The 16965-nt window shown below is 40.2% G+C and overlaps 1 protein-coding gene across 1 annotated transcript in view; it reads right to left on the reverse strand.

Moving 5' to 3' along the window:
- Nucleotides 1-16039, reverse strand: part of Ppm1h (protein phosphatase, Mg2+/Mn2+ dependent 1H) — a gene marked incomplete at its 5' end in the record, with an annotated part of 171135 nt that extends 155096 nt beyond the window's left edge. The window contains 2 exons of the mRNA XM_010644822.2: nt 9488-9650; nt 15816-16039. Coding sequence (XP_010643124.1) covers nt 9488-9650; nt 15816-16039 — 387 coding nt within the window. The remainder of the gene's footprint in view (nt 1-9487; nt 9651-15815) is intronic.
- Nucleotides 16040-16965: the final 926 nt, after the last annotated feature.

The following is a 16965-nucleotide window of genomic DNA, read 5'->3' on the forward strand; positions in this document are numbered from 1 at the left end:
AACAGAAGTACTGAGATTTAAGCAGGAAACACACAGAAACTGAGGGTGAGTTCTCATGCATCTGTACCAATCTGAAGAAAAATGAAGGTTCTGCATTCTTTCAGTCACTACACGGAGTCTGAAAGGCTTGTAAAGCATCTTCATCCCTGCCCCACTTCCTTATTATGCTCTGGACAGGGAGCACACAAATTGATGGGTGGGGGGATAATCCACGTGAAGGAGAAATATTAGCAATCCTTTCCTATTTTTCACCTAAAAATGGAGAATGTCAGCTTTCCTACTACTTAATTTTCTTACAGACACTGACATTGGCGCCCTCGCGTGGTAGGTAAACAGCATGCACGGATTGTGCTTTCCCACAACCATTAGTTTAGCATGAGACCTACCTCCCCAGGGGCATGGTAGATTGTATCACGAATTTTTAAACCAAACTATCTCTCACATAGTGGACACCAGGTTTTTAGAGTGTTTCTTCAAAGAAACTGCTAATAGAATACATAAGCAAATAAGAATAAGTCACCACTGGCGCTTTTCACCTCCAGTAATGACAAAATAGTCATCTCTGACAACAATATCTAGCCAAAAGGACCAAAATGCTCAAGGAGACACTTGAAATATGAAATTAATATACTCTACTGTTAATGATGAATTTTACCTTGAAACATTAGCTAATGATAGCACAGAGTTTTGCTCTTAGAAAGGCAGTAAATGAGTTACTTTGAAAAAATATTCAGAACAATGCTTGGCACATAATTAATACCACATAATTGTTAGTTGTTATTATTTTATAATATGCCTTTAGGTTAGTGTTTTGAAAATATATATGCCTTAGTATCTGTAAAATAATTATATGCAATATATAGTCATGTAGTTATGCCAATAAATGGAACATTCCAAACAATTGTTTTTAACTGATAAAGACTACTATTCTATAAAAGGTGTCCTAAGAAAAAAATGGTGCCCTTGGATACCTTTTATGAAGACACCACACTGCACACATTTTATAGTCTTCTTTTCCTTACCCCCCAAATTTCTAGTATTCATACTGAAACAACTATCAAAAACGTGAAATACCAGTTTGAGTGAAAGCCTACGGTTGATTTTACAAAAGGATCATTATGAGCAGAGAATGTAAACTGTCTTTCCTTTCCCATTGCCAAAGGAAAGGGATTATTTTCCACTGGGGAAACACAAAGTGGGCATATTTTCCTGATTCCTGCTATAATAACTATATGGGTTGATTTTTATAAACTTTCTGACCTGTTTTTAAGGTATCACAGCCAGCATGCTAATTTCGAGTCTAGAATATCTGTTGCAGACATTACTTTCACAGAACTGCCAACCTGCAGGTTCTTATCAGATCCTCACAGTGACACACCAAGAGTAAGACGAAGCCAATGAAGGAGCAGAGGTGAGGGAGTCACGAGGAGTCCATGATGGTTCTTTCCTGGGCCTGTGCCCCATCAGTGGCCAGCTGGAGCCATGACCACATACTACAGTTGGCTTTTTACTATTTCTCTTTTTGATTATTCAGATACTACCCACCCCTCCACACTGGGGAAAACTCAATTTTATATACTTCAATAAGTAATGCTGTTTTCTTTTCAGGAGGCAATAAGATACAGGATACCTTCTTTTCTTTTCTTTGAATGGCAATTTTGTCCTATTCACCTATTTAAAGAGAGGAGGTCTTGTGTTGCTCGAGCTGGCCCTGAACTCCAAGAGACAAGCCAACCAACTACCTCAGCCTCCTTCGTAGTGGGAGTATGTGTGCATGCCACTGCCTGCTAGGACTACATTTCAAAACATACTGGATACATGTTAAGAGATAAGTATAAAACTGGCAACAGCTTTGTTGCAAAGTTTTGTTGTGGTGTATTGCAGATTCAAATTATTTCAAGAAAATTCTCCACCTATTACCTTATATATCAACAATGTCTCCCTGAATTAGCTGCAGAAAGAAAACATAAGCACAATAATACTGAAAGCAGCTGCAAGTACCATTATTAGAATAACAACAACAGATTGTTTTTGTGGAGTACTTTGCACATACCAGGCACTGTTCTAAGCATTTTTCCTATTTTTAACTCATTTCATATTCCGAGTAGTAGGAACTGTTATCATTGTTGATATACAGATAAGAAAATGAGGTATGGTGAGGTCAAGCGACTTGTATAAAGTAAGACCATTAGTAAAGAAGTAGAGCCAGGACTCAAGCTCAGATACTCATTCAATCACAAGGCTTTTTCCTCTTGCCATGGTTTATGCGAATGGTGACCTTTCTATAATTTAGCAGGAAATATGGAGGATAAGGACAAAATGAATAATTTCATTTCAATTCTATTCTTTACCTGAGTTTGTAAGACCCACTACTGAGTTTTTGAGTCGACGGAAGACTGCTGACCAACTTCAGAATGGAAAAAGAAATCATCGTGGAAAGGAAAAAATCTTGAATAATAAGTTTTACTGAAACTATACATATCATTAATAGTTGCTATATTTCTCCAGTTGCTAATGGATAAAGAGGTATATTGTTACATTCTAGACTCTGAGGTCAGACTGCCAGAGCGCCGCCACTCTTCCCAGGTCTATGTTTTTTTTTTTCAATCAGCAAAATAGATGCAAAAATAATACATATTTATATTTGTATTATGAAGCTAAATGAACTAGTATTGGCAAAGCACTAAAATCAGTGTTTGGCAGATGAATAGTGTGTGTCATGTTAAAAAAGAACAAAACAATACAGAAAAGAAAATCTCAAGAGGGATTGCTCTTGCCAACATCTTTCCACCTAAAGCTATGGGAAGTCAGATTACAAGTAAAGGAAGAAGTTTCCATCTCAACACTATTTATTTTCCTTTAGCCTTAAGATTCACCACAGTTGGGAAATCTATTGTGGAACCAAGATCCGAGGGAGTTCTCAGCCACCTACATACATCTTGGTCAAACCTGGCGTTCAGGGTAAACGAACACCCAATGAGGTAGGGACTTCAAATTCACTGTGGCTGACATCAGCCTTGTCTATCCCCGGTGGTAAAGTTAGCCTGCTTAATCACTGGCAAGAACCTTTGTCTCTGGAACTAAGAGATAAGAGTTTTGAAGGAAACCACTGCCTCGCTTCAAACAATCTAAGTCGATAAGAAGAAAGTTTATATTTTGCAGACATGCACAGAACAAAGAGTGAAAATGTACAGCAAACACAGTGAGATGAAGAAAAGGCCTCTTCTATTACTTTTGATAGCTGACATGACTGACTGCAGGGAACAGACTGCCAGATAAGTGCCAAAGAGGACCGTCACTGTGGAACCAAAGCAGCCCTCATTAAAAAATTTCAGGATGAAAAGTCCTTCTATCAGAAAATGGATGGAAAGAAAGGTCTTCAGAGTTATTCCCCTTTGCCTCTTAACCTCTCCTCTCCCCAGTTTGATCCCACTCGCTTGCAGTTCCCACAGTGCTGCCCTATCCTGTCAAGAGAGATAATCAGCTTTCCTCTCCCCTGCTGATGAACTTGGCCCAGTGCTGACACAGCCATCTCCTGTTATTGTAATTAGACACTGAACTAACAGACACTGAAACCACACACTTTGATGTGTTTTGACTAAATTAAAACAACATAAGGGTGCTCTTAAGGGAGCAGGCTTGGAATGCATGTGTCTACAAGTCTAGTCTCAAGCCAAAATCAATCTATTCCAAATAAGGAGTCCTATGTGGGGATGGGGTAAGGGATGTCTGGGTGACTGCCACATTACCTTGAATCCTTCCCACCCCAGCCTCTCACAAAGACATGAATTTATGCTCTCAATACTAAGCTTATATGATTCCCATAAGCATGAATTCTTTCCCTCCTCAGAGAAGTCATCTCCTTTTATACTGAAAAGCTCTCAGAAAAGCTATGTTTATCTGTAGATGACAATCATTATGATAAATAAAAATTCTTCATAACCTTTCAAATAAAAAAAAAAGACAATCTAGTCATGCTAATTAATTCCTACAAATCTTGGTCTGGTTAATTAAGCACTTCAATGGGAGGCAAGAGGCTATTGGGATAAGACATTATCCTCAAAAAGCGTACAGCATCTGTCCTGAGAGATTATCTTATAGAAGTATCTTTTAGAAACGCTAGTATTTTACATTCCCTTCTTTCCTAGGTATCCACTCTACATCCTCAAGTAATTAGAGACATAGGAACATTAAGAAGATTGCACATTGTGATGGGAGTGTGTGTTTCCCATCTGCCCAACTGTGGGTTTATGGCTCTTCACATAGAAACTACATGAAAGGCAATTCAGGCACAAGAAAAGCTCTCCTTCATTTGTCATTGAGAACATTCTTCTCTTCTATGCCTCACATCCACTTCATCAGAGGTCTCAAAATTTCTTTTCCTTGTTCATCAAAAGAAATGTGTTTATTTTTTGTGAAGATTTTATCACTACACTTTTAATTAAAAGCAAAACAAAATAGATCCATTACAGGGGGAAAAGAGTAATTCACCCAAATCCCCTGTATTTCTTCAGATACAATACTACTGTGCTGAACATTCTACAATTTAATCTGTATCTCTTTAAAGTTTTATGACTCCTTTCAAACATTATTTCTGTAACCCCTGAAACATGTAAATAGAACCAGACACTAACTGGTCTTCTTTCTTAGAAGGCACCACTATCAAGATCTCAGTCAAACACAGAAGAGGACCCCCCTTCTAGATACACTATAGAGGGCAGAAGTGGTGGAACAGAAAGCTGCATTTATGCCCCCCTGCCCAATTTAAAAGGTTTGTTTTAAAACAGGAAGTTTAAATTGACTTCTTTGGCTGAAAGAGTACTTGTAATAACGGGATAAAATAATTCTTTATGAATGGGCAAGAGGAATGAGAATGTTGCCTTAAAATCATTAGACCAAATAATAATTCTCTGTAGTGAGGAAACTATCACTGCTACTCAGCCACCCTGTTGTCACTCCATATAAGAAGTGTCAGGAAATATATCACTGATTTCTGCATATCACTGATAACAAATAAAACATTCCTGTAATACTTGCTTTTCATTGTAAATTTCATATTACTGGATGGAATATTTTAAGTTTTCTTCTACCTGCAAGGAAGAAGGTAATATTGTGTATAAAAGAAACCTTGCAGAATTCCATATTTTGACTTGACTATATTTACTGGGGTCAAAGAGGTCAAGGAGGGAGTGAGAAAATTAGGACCATAGAGGAGGGAGCCCTCACAGCTGTTTGCCATCGTTCTTTCTGCCGATTCTATTTGCAAGTGATAAAGTGATGCTGTTACTTACCCTGTTGCTCCACTTTTGCCCATAATAGTATGTGCTCCACTTTTTTCTGTCATTATCTACAACTTCTGCTATAATCTTTATAACTCCCCAAATCTGAAATCCTCTAGAGTGTTCCAGAGCTTCAAATTTTATTTCTAATTGCCTATAAAATAATTCCACCTGGGAAACAGAACCAGCATACTCAAAACTGAACCATCTCTGCCCATCCCTCACCTTTCAAACTGCACCTGCTCTGCTGACGCCTGCCACCCTCAACTCCACCCTGCCTCAAGCAGCCAGTCACCTGGCCTCCTCAAGTGTTATGCTCACAGGATCTCTCCTGAGTCTGGCCATCATGCCTCATGTGGATTTCTGCACAGGAGCCTGTTAACTGGCTTCCCAGGCTCCAAGTCTGCACTCATAGCCTTCCCAACTCGATTCTTCCCTCTGCACCCAGCCTTGATTCATCATGTTCTTGTTGAAAGTCAAATGGTTAAGATCACAGTTAAGGAATCTGGTAACCATCACATGTGAAATGCTGGCTGTGCCTGCCTTCCCACCTTACCACCCTGCAGCTGACCACATGTACTCATGACACTGGTGGGCTTGCCTCATGTGCTCACATGCCAGCCTCTCTCTGTACCTGCATGCGCCTTCTATCTGAAGCTCCCTTTGCTTATTGGATTATTATTTTCCCTTCTGTGTGTTTGTGTGCGTGCTGTGTCTCCGTGTGCACACTGGGGATCGAACTCACAGCTTTGTGGATGCCAGGCAAGCACTCTACCACAGAGCCCCAGCCTCACCACTCCTATTCACTGTTCAGGACCATGGCTCAAAGGCCATTTTCTTGAGAAAGCCTTCCATTACCTGAGCTATCCTTCTCCTCCAGTGTTCCCAGACCACGAGTGGCTAATCTGAGTTAGGCTTCCATAAGGACTGGGCTTCTTAACTTTACCAAAACTTGCTCTATTATTAGACAAGAAGAAAGGTATGAGGGAGGGGAAGAGAGTGTCAAGATGGGTAATGAGGAGACGGCTATGATCTAATGATGTTATATGCATGTACGAAGATAACATACTAAAATTTAGTACTTTGTAAAATTAATACACGATAAAAATACATTTAAAAAACTTGCTCCCCTGTAATGCCACTCACCGCTCAATGACTCTTTATCCTCCAGCTCCCATAGGATGGAACAGCAATGAGCTCATCTCTACCAAGTCAGCATGAGGACTCAATGCTCAACAGATTCACACGGAAACAGGTAGAGAGTCTGCCCTCTCTTCCCTATTTTTTTTCCTTTTGTTCCAGGGCCCATCCCCTCAATATATTTCCTTCTAGCTTTCCTGAAATGTGTAGTGCAGTATTGTTATTTGTAATTACCTGACTGTGCAACAGACACAAGCGGGTGGGCAACCTACTTTCTGGTCCCCCTTCTGTCTCTCCTGGACAGAAGCTTTCTTTCCCTCGATAAATTTTTCCTTCTCTTAAAAAAAGAAGACCACCACGAACAACATAGACAACCTAATTAAAAAAATGGTTAAAGGACTTAAATAGATGTTACCCTAAAGAAGATGTATAAAGGGTCAATGAGCACTAAAAATACTAACATCCATAACCATTAGGGAAAGGCAAATCAAAACTAAAATGAAACAGTACTCATACCCATTAGCATGACTATTATTTAAAAAAACAGAAAATAATGTGTCAGCAAGGGTGTGAGGAAACTGGAACACTTGTGTACTGGTGGGAGTCTAAACATGGTACAGCCACTATAGAAAACAAAATTAACATCAGAATACTGCAACAGAATTACCACATCCAGCAATTCCACTGTCAGGTATATAACCAAAAATCTAAAAGCAGGAACCCAAAGAGATATTCGTATAGATATGTTCAAACAGTATTATGATTACTATTACTACGGTCGAAAGATGAAGGCACCTCAAGTGCCCATTAACAGATGAATGGATGAACAAAATGTAATGTACACATGAAATGGAATAGTATTCACCCTTGAAAGGAAAGTTCTGACTCATACCATAACATGGATTTAACCTTAAAGACAGTTTCCTAAGCAAAATAAGCCAGAAACAAAAAGATGAATATTGTATGGTTCTGTTTATGTGAGGTACTGAGAGTGTTAAAGATCATATTGAGAGAGGAAGAAAAAATAGAATGGTGGCTGCCAATGGTTAGAGGAGGGAAGAATAGGGAGTGAATGTTTCATGAACACTGTTTCAGTTGGACAAGACGAAAAGTTCCGGTGTTGGACAATGGTCGTGGTTGTGCAATTATGTGAATATATTTCACACATTCATAACATGGCCGCAATTCGTATGTCTCGCTGACAGGTGGCATGCACCTCTGGTGGTAGAAGCATGACTTCCCTACTGCGATTCTATTAAATTTATTAGTAAAAAGACCAATAAAAGGGATTAGCCCTTTGCACCACCACTGGTTCAAACTGGCAGGAACGTGTTAATGCTACTGAACCAAATACCTGAAAATGGTTAGAACAGTAAATTTTCTGTCATGTATATGTTAGCCTTCACCTCTAAGAAGAAGCCTAATACGGAAGGCAGACATGAGGAAAAGGGGCTGTGGTTGAGGCAGGATAAAGGGAGGCCAGGGTGTGTGGTCACTCTGCCTGGGAGTGTGGGTTTCATAGAGCTGCAGAACCATCAAGGGGAGGGTCAGGGCTCCCTCCTAAAATGCATCTCATCAACAGACGTTAAAAGGCTCCATTTCGAGGAAGAATTTAATAAAAATGAGAAACGCCAACTAAACCTGGGACAAATGTCCACACTTACTTATTTTTACTAAAATCACTTGACATCCCAGTGGCAGGGGAGAAATAGCAGAGAAAAGAGCAACATTAAGCTACCGGCATTCATGTCCCATTATCATTAGTGCCTCATATTTTCTCAATCCTTTTTCATAATGACTCAATTCTCAAAATAATCCTGTCCAGTAGGAATGAAAGGAATTGAATAATCTACCATTCACAAACGAATAAACACAGAAAATTCAAGGAGCCTTATCCCAGGAGAGTCGGGGCTGCTCTCAGGATAATAATCACCACCATTTATTAAAGATTACTAATTAAATTTAATGTTTTCCACAGGCTATTGGACTTCCTACTTCTAACAGGCTTCTTCTGCCATTTGGTAGTCATTACTGTTAACATTTCTTTTTACAGAATAGAAAACTAAGAGTCAAAGAATAAATATCTTGAAAATAAATGCTAATAAGTGGTTGACTGCACTGAGCCATGTTATTCCACAGCCAGTGCAACCACTATCCTAGCCATTAGGGTCCTCAACTCTGGTTCTTTTGGAACAGGCCTTACAGATGCTTCCTTTATCCTTGAAAATAAGTACAGCTGACATGTCCCATAAGTAACTGTGTCTTCTAACTCTAAAGTGACCTAGTAATGACAAAATAAATCAGTAATCATTATTCTGAGTGTAAAAACAGGACACTATTTCTAAGACTGAGAAGGGATTCCCAGATCTTTCCAAATGCTGTGAAATTTTATACGAAAACATCCTCAAGATTACGAGAGTAGGCAGATTGGATCATCCCACTCAATGTCCCCCAGTTTTCCCGGTGAACACATCTCCACAGGACTAAACGATCTGCTCAGGGACCCAGTCATTTCCAAAGACTTCTTCAGAACTTTCTGAGACAGCCGCTTTACTCCCCAGATGCTGGAGACAGGAGATGTGCTTTGTGGTTTATCAATAGAAGGCATTCTGACTGCAGAGCCACCTGTGGCTGCGAGGGCTCTGGGCCAATGAAAACAAATATTAATTTGGAACAGCATCAGGCAGAGGCTCCAACTGGACAACTACAGTGCAAAGGGATGAAGGGACAGAGTCGCAGCAGGGCTAGAGCCAATGGCTAGAGTTATTTCCAGCCCTCCTGCGTGGCTTCCTATCACTTCCTTCACAAAGACCTAGAACTAGTATCTTTGAACCATCAAAGATTACATATGTATATATCAACTCCTACAATCAAACCTATATACAGTAATTGTTCTTGATTTACACTGTTAAAAATACAAACACCAGCTCATCAACCATGTGTGACCATCGGCTTAGACACTGCTTTTCTCATTTCCATTCCTGGATGAAGCCCTAATGTCTTACACGGGACCAGAGTGTGTTTGCACCAACCCCCTCTCCTGAAAACCAAGGACATGGGGATCTTACTGAGTTCTCTTTTAGCTGCAGCCCTTCCCCATTGGGAAGGGAGGACCGTCTCTTGGAGTTCCTGTTTGGGGTTGAGGTAACAGCTCCGGCTTTCTTCTTCACAGTGAGCACCTCACAGCTGGCTTGGTCTTCATTGTGTGTGCTCTTCCCAGCATTGATAACCCTGGAGAAGAAACAGAAAAGCAGATCAGATGGAGTGATTTTCGGAAAGCTGAGCATTTAAGTCTCCACCTCAGGAGTTAGTCAAGGCAGTCTCCACAGCTGGCATAAACTAAAGCACTACTTAATGCAAAGGACCTTGTTTGATCCCGTTCTTTCATTTTCCTGAATGAGGAGTTAAAAAGAGTTGGAAAAGTTAAGAAGTTATTCCAAGCTCTGTTCACCTTCACAGGTGTCTGACAGATTTGATCACCATCATGATCCTCTCAGTCAAAATACATGAGGCAGTCACTCTTACAGGTTAATCTGGAGCCTGAACTCTTTGGCAATTACAATGCAGACAGATAAGCTGGCTCAGGGAATTCCGTCTCATTTGTCTAACTGATAATGAGCAAAACCACCATTGATTTTATCAAAGAACATGGCATTAATTTACAGCACATTGTAAAGTCCAAGTGAACTATACTTCACTATAGCTGCCCATTTTTACTTTATATACAGGGAACTGAATGGACCAAAAATGTATTCTATAAAAAGTACTTTTAGTTTTCTCTCTTTTTCTTTTTCCTGTAGAATATTCATCGCACTGGGCAATAAAAGGAGCCTCTGATTTGGACACTGAAAACACATAATAATTTCATACCACATTGGCACTGCTTTGGTCCAATTACTGAATGTTGTAAGCATAACGAATGCTTCAGGGAAACATGCCACATCATCTATATACCTTTTCCTGTGTCGAGTGGCTGCAAACTCAATTTTGGGGCTTCAGCACCATTATCTTATCAATTAAGCAGCTGTCTAAAACACATTTCCTGAAAGAGAGCTCTACTTGATTTGCCATTGGCTGTTTCATTTCTAAATCTTTGGCAACATAATAGTCATCAACAGAAAAAATGTGGAGTTTATGGAGCTCAGTAGCAAGAAAACAAAAAATTAAGTGAATTAAATGGAAACTCTTTAAATGTGGTCTGTACACTGTGCTACTCACACAGTCACATATCCTCTCAACAGATGAGTAGAAGACTATCATTTTCAAATGACTTTTCAAGAAAAAAAACTCTTTAGTAATTATGAACTCAAAGTTAGCTACAGAAATTCCAAGCCCCATTTACCAACTTCCTTCACTGGTAACAATCTTACATAATTATGGTAAAATAGCAAAACCAAGAAATCCACATTTCTGTCACCCAGATTACAAATTTTATTCAGATTTTACCAGTCTTACCATTAAATGGCTTTTGGTACTAAAAATTGTATAGCTCCCCATTAAGACAACACATACAGTGGACCCTCAAGTTACAACCGGCCTCACATAAGAACAACTTGGGCTAATTAGGTTAATGAAAGATTCATCTGCCTCTTGTTACCTATAGCATGGGTAAACATCCAGGTCTCATATGTATTGACTTACAACCAACTTGAGTTACACCCAGCCCTCAGGAACCAATCAAGCTTATAAGTAAAGGTCCACCATACACGTTATAACCAAACAGGCACAGAGAAATCAAATGGAGATTTGAGTGCTGCACGATCTAAGTGTTTCAATTAATCTTCCAAACCCTGGGGTTCTACAGAAATGTTTCAGATGCCTTGATAGTTTATTTTTAAAAATGTCTTAACATGCAGTAATTTAAAAGTTCACTTCCATTTATACATATGAAAAAACATTAGTTTATATATTTTGCAGAGCTTTGACATAAGACTTTTATCTTTCCAATTGCCTAGAATCATCTGATTGGAAGGAAAACAGTTTTAAAGTCTACTTTTATTCATCTCATCCACTGCAGTCTTTTGTATGATTTATTATTTTAAGGTAGATCATTGCCCCTGATGTTTAACTATCCTCACTCCAAGGGCCTGTGCCAGGAGATGAGAAGTCTTACTGATCTCTCAAAGTCAAATAGGCTTTTGGCACTTATCACACACTCTGGAGGGGTGGGAAGAGGGAGGGTTTCCTGTCTATTTCCCTGCCCTACCTTCACGTTCTCTTTTCTAAGGAAAAGACATCTGCATATGGCTTGAGAATAAAATATGATTCTTGAGGATGCAATGAGGCTACCTGCATAACAATTATTACTACCATGACACTTATGATCAGAGCTAAGTGACTCACCCCAAGTGCCACAGCCAGAAAGGTGCACTATGGATTCATAATGAGGCCTACCCTGAACCCCAACTCAGCCCCTTCCCGTTACACCATGGGGACATCCACCAGTCTGTGGCAGACCATGCTGGACTGCAGGGAAGTGCTGAATGTAAAAGAGTAGGCAAGTTGTGTTCTGGGTATGAGGAAGAGGAGAATTCTCTGCCTGCTTCTCTTCCAATTAGGTAAGTCAGGGAAAGAGTGCTGGGAAGGTGGAAGGCTGGGTGGCTCAGATCTGCCTGTGCCAGAGAAGGTCACACTTATCCCAGGCCAAGCCACTAGGAGGGTTGTGGGAAGTTCATTATACAGAACATACATTGGGTATGTTCCATTTATATCTATCCTTAGCAAACCAAACTAGACTGGCAGGGGAAGGTGGCAGGAAATACCTTCTGTCTCTCCACAGTCCCAAGCAATGAGTCTGGGTGGACTATTCAATGGAATAGTCTCCTAAGGAAAGCTGAAACAGAAGCCATCTTCAAGACCAATTCATGACACCCATCCCTCCCTACTGTCCTCTGGACAAGAGGCTTGCTGCTTTTTCCAGAGCTTGGCAGCACTCTGACCACTAGCACCTAGCCCTGCACTGCAGTCAGGTGTTTCTTGTTTTTGCTTTTGCATAAAAAGAAAACATGGTTGATCTCCAAGAATTACCTGCCAGGCTGACCCTTCAGCCATTATAATTACATAAACCATGAATCACTGCCCCTTGAAGTGCTTTGTCTTCTGTCTCCCTTAGTGGACACTAAACTCCAATGTTGCCCTAACTTGCCCCAGGGGTTCTGCAAACCTTACTTTCTGGATAAGACCAGGGCTCTGGAAGACTGTGACGAGAACAAAGTCATGCAGCTAAATATGGCAGAGCTGTGAGCACACTTCTGCATCCTGCTCTCTTTCTGCCTGTCTCAGGCTGTGCTATTTCCCATGTGCATCTATTCCTAGAAGCACAGGGTTCAGAGGTCTGTGATGTGATGACTCAGCAGAGCTGTGAAAGAACAAGGACCATGGCCATTTCACATTGAGTACAGCTCATGGAAAGCACTAATGAAGTATCAAAAAGTTAGGAATGTCCATCTAGTGGGAAGAGGACAGCCCCAACCTTGCAGACCTGTTTAGTCAGACATTTGATTATTATTTAGATGATAAAATACAAGCTTAATTGTTAGATATTTAAATATCAACTTAAGGTCAGTCTCTTAATAACCTCCACCCCTCATCCTGTGGTACTGGGGAGGGAATCTAGGACCATGTGCATGCTAAACAAGAGGTCTACTACTGAGCTACTTCCCTAGCCCCTTATTCCATATATTATATTATTTCAAATTCCAAACTCCACACAGCTTTAGTAGAAAGACCTGGTTCTTCTTCTTTTGTTTTGTACTGGGGAATCGAACTCAGGATCTTGCGCTTTCAAGGCAGGTGATGGAACCACTGAGCTAAATCACCAGCCTGAGACTTGATTCTTCTAAATTCACCTTGGCTCTGAAAAGTTCAATCACTATCAAGATAGTCATTTTACTTTGCTTTTCCAAGGCAAATGTTTATTTACTAAGTATAAAGAAAACCCTTATTTCCTCTAAATATAAAGTGAGAAAAATTGGTTTTCTAAACTATTTATTGATTCAAATAGAATCAGTGGCTACACTCCCTTTTTCTGCTCCAATATAAAGTCAGAACTCAACACACCCTAAGTATCACTGCCCCTTAAAGTACTCCAACTGAACAGAATCTTCCACAGATGCTTCTTTTTAAAATCTGAAAAAAAAGTGTTAGGGCTGGGGATTTAGCTCAGTGGTTCTGCTGTCTTCTTCAGAAGTGCAAGGTCCCAAGTTTGATCCCCGGTACCAAAATTAAAAAATAAAAATAAACAAAATGCTGCTGAACTATGAATCATCATAAACTTAGTGACATTATTTTCCAATCTTCTACAAAGAAAAAAAACATTCTTCTTAAAAATTAAACTAGAGGTAACAAGTGGATAAGAGCTTGAGCTGTCTCCCCGGAAAACGGCCTAAATGCTGTTGAGTAAATGGAGTGAATCAGAAATCAATTCTGCTGTTATCTAGAGGGGAGAAGAGTACCTTACATTCGGTGAGAACTGTCTATGTCGCAGAGAATGTCGTGAGCACTTCAAATGCTATTAACTCATTTGATCATCTTATCAAGTCTACAAGGGAACTATCATTGTCAGTGTTCTTTCCAAGATAAGCACAGGTAGTGAGGGGCAGTGCTGAGTGGAGTTACTTCTACAAGTGGCAGTTCCCTAGCTATATATACATCATGAATTAAATTCTATGGGTTGCTAAGGTGTGTGTGTGTTTATGTGTGTGAGCATTTCAGTCACCTAAGGAATTGGTATTTTGAAGCTGGCATTAAAATTCAGGGAGAAAAAAATGTTCAAGGAAAAAGGGGAAGGGCAGCTACTGCCTCTTCAATACAGAAAATTTATACTCATTTTTTTCAGTTCTTACAAGAAAACCACATCTACCCTGGGAGAGATGTGTGGCAAAATTAATTAATTTGTGTTTTGCTTTAACCTACCAATTTACCCTCAATGGAACCATATCTAGGGTTTCTTTCTTTGAAAAAACAAGGGAATACAGAACTTCAAGGACTGGAAAGTCAAAAATTCTTTGTGTGTGACAGATGAAGCTCAAAGTTATGACCTAAATACGGCCATGAGAATATAAAAACAGCAGCAACTGATTTATTCTGTTACCCTCAGACCCTTGGGAAACTTGTACTTCTTTTTGTTTGTGGAAATATTCTAGTCACAATGTTGTGAAAATCAACCCCACCTGAGTTTCAGCAGAAAATTCCTGACCTGCTTTTCACTTGCTCATAAATCTGACTACAAGGACTTTCATCTGATATGACAAATAGTTTGAGCCTCTAGAACTAAATGCAAAGTTGGCACCCACAGGTATTAAGTAGTAGTCCTTGCCACAAATGCCACTAACTCAGAGAACTCCTAATTGGCACTGTTTCCAAAAGGATCTACAAAGACAGTCAGTGAAGATAGTCACAGCTGACATTTTTTTTCAAGAACTCCCATGTGCCAGGAACTGTGCTAAATATCTGACAGGTGTCAACTCATTAAACACCTCCCACCCCTCCCACCATGAGGAACTCAGCATGGTGCAGAAGGTGGGAACAGGGACAATGATCTAAAAGACCTAGTTCAAACTTGGTCTCTTCTAATTACTAGTTCTAGCTGTGCTTCTGGGAAAGGTGCTTTCTTCCTCCAAAATAGGGATAATTGTCACTTCCCATCATAGAAGGACAGTGAGAATTAAATGCTCTATGGTGAAAACAGTGCCTGGCACATACCAAGCATTCAATATAAAATATCAAATACAAAGCCACCTGCTCGTTTGTTGGGCCACAGGTACTCTGTTTAGCCATGCAAGTTAGAGGAGAATCTCCTACCTTCCTCCATTTCCATCAGCATCCCTCTGCCACCTCAGGAACACAGGCACCCAGAGGCCTCAGGTGCATGGATGACACTGCCCGAAACAGGGCAATGCTCTAATCACAAGACAAGTCCCACATGGTTATAAATTCCTATCCAGACCCACCTATAGACATAAGCTCTTGGTACCCCAGGCTATTGGAATCAGAGCTCAGGCCCCAAGCCTCCCAAAAAAGAACAGATAATTTTATTTTGTTTTTAAAGGATTATAAAAGCCTGAACAGTTTAGGCTTAAAAAATTATTCTAAGAATTAATACTGCTCAGCAGGGGTAGTAATTATACTGGTTAAGAAAGAGGTATCTTATAAAGACATTCAGGTAAAGTGAGATATTGCCGATTCATATATAACTGAGAAGCAGACATGAAAATGCTATATTTAGAGAAATGAATCATTTATGAAACAGCAAATATAGCCATTAATTATGAAAATTCTCTTGTCTAAGTAACCTCTTTGGCAATGTTTTGTGTGTTTCTCTGCAGTGATTACTAATACCCAGATGGGCTGGAGCCTGAGGACAATTTAATTCCTAGCTTCCAGGGAGATAATAACCTCTCATTCTTGGGGTAGTGGAAGAATACAGCTCCGAGCAGGAACCTAATCCTTTGATAACTGCCATGAGCAGTACTTGCGGGATGGCCAGAGGGAACGCCCACCAAGCGCGACGACTTCTCCAGGACAGCTTCAGCCACCTCTGGGAAGGAAGAGGGACATATGGTCACCCAGGCAATGCAGTTAATAGCAGTCAGGCGTAATGGGATGTGAAGGGGAGGAGGTCAGCAGAAGGGTTTTCCGTGGTGTTGGCTTTCATGTTTGGGAAGGTGATTACCACCTAGCAGAGGAGGTATGTGAGAGCAGAGAAAGGTCCTGCCTCGAGATAATCTCAAACCTTCTGGATCTGGCTCTGGCTAATTAAGGAATGTGACCGAGCAAAGGCAGCAAACTGGGGCCTCAAGGGACATATTCAGACTACAGATAAACTGGTATTTTAAGAATTTTGCCCCCCAAAATGTAAATTGGTTGCTAGTATTTAAAAATTGGGGTATTTACCTTTAAATCTTAATTCTCTTATTTCTCTTGAAAACAAATGCAACTGGATATCCACATGTCACTTTTTTGTTGTTGCTTGGAGTTTTGAGACAAGGTCTTACTCTGTACATCAGGCTGGCCTTAAACTACCCATATAGCCCTGGCTGACGTTGAATTTGAAATGCTCCTGCCTCAGCCTCTCAGTGCTGGCATTATAGGTACGCACTGCCACACCTGGCTCACTCTTGTCACACTCTTCTGTGGTAACAATCATCTGGACCCAAGGGGAGGCTGCCTTATGAGACTGGACATGTCCTTGCTAGCTCAATGCAGTCCTTACTTTGTTCACTCCTGCTATTTAAGGGATCACACTGGCTCTGGTGGTATTTCTATCTGCAATCCTGCAATTAGATGTCTGTGACTCTAGGAGAAAATCATGAAAATGATTAGCTATATCATACATATTGACTGAAATATTCATTTGAAAAATATTTATGATGTAACTATCTAGGAATAAGTCAAGAAGATTAGTGCCAGGTTCCCACTCTCAAGTAGCCCATAGTCATCAGCAGGGAAACCTGCTATCCAAGTCTGTGTAGGCTTCTAAAACAAAGTACTGTACTATAGGCTTGGGAAGCTTATATTTTTTTTTTCCTCATTGAGTTTATTGGTA

This window comes from Fukomys damarensis, unplaced genomic scaffold (genome assembly GCF_012274545.1).
Source record: "Fukomys damarensis isolate Sample0158 unplaced genomic scaffold, DMR_v1.0_HiC HiC_scaffold_15, whole genome shotgun sequence".
Classification (NCBI taxonomy): domain Eukaryota; kingdom Metazoa; phylum Chordata; class Mammalia; order Rodentia; family Bathyergidae; genus Fukomys; species Fukomys damarensis.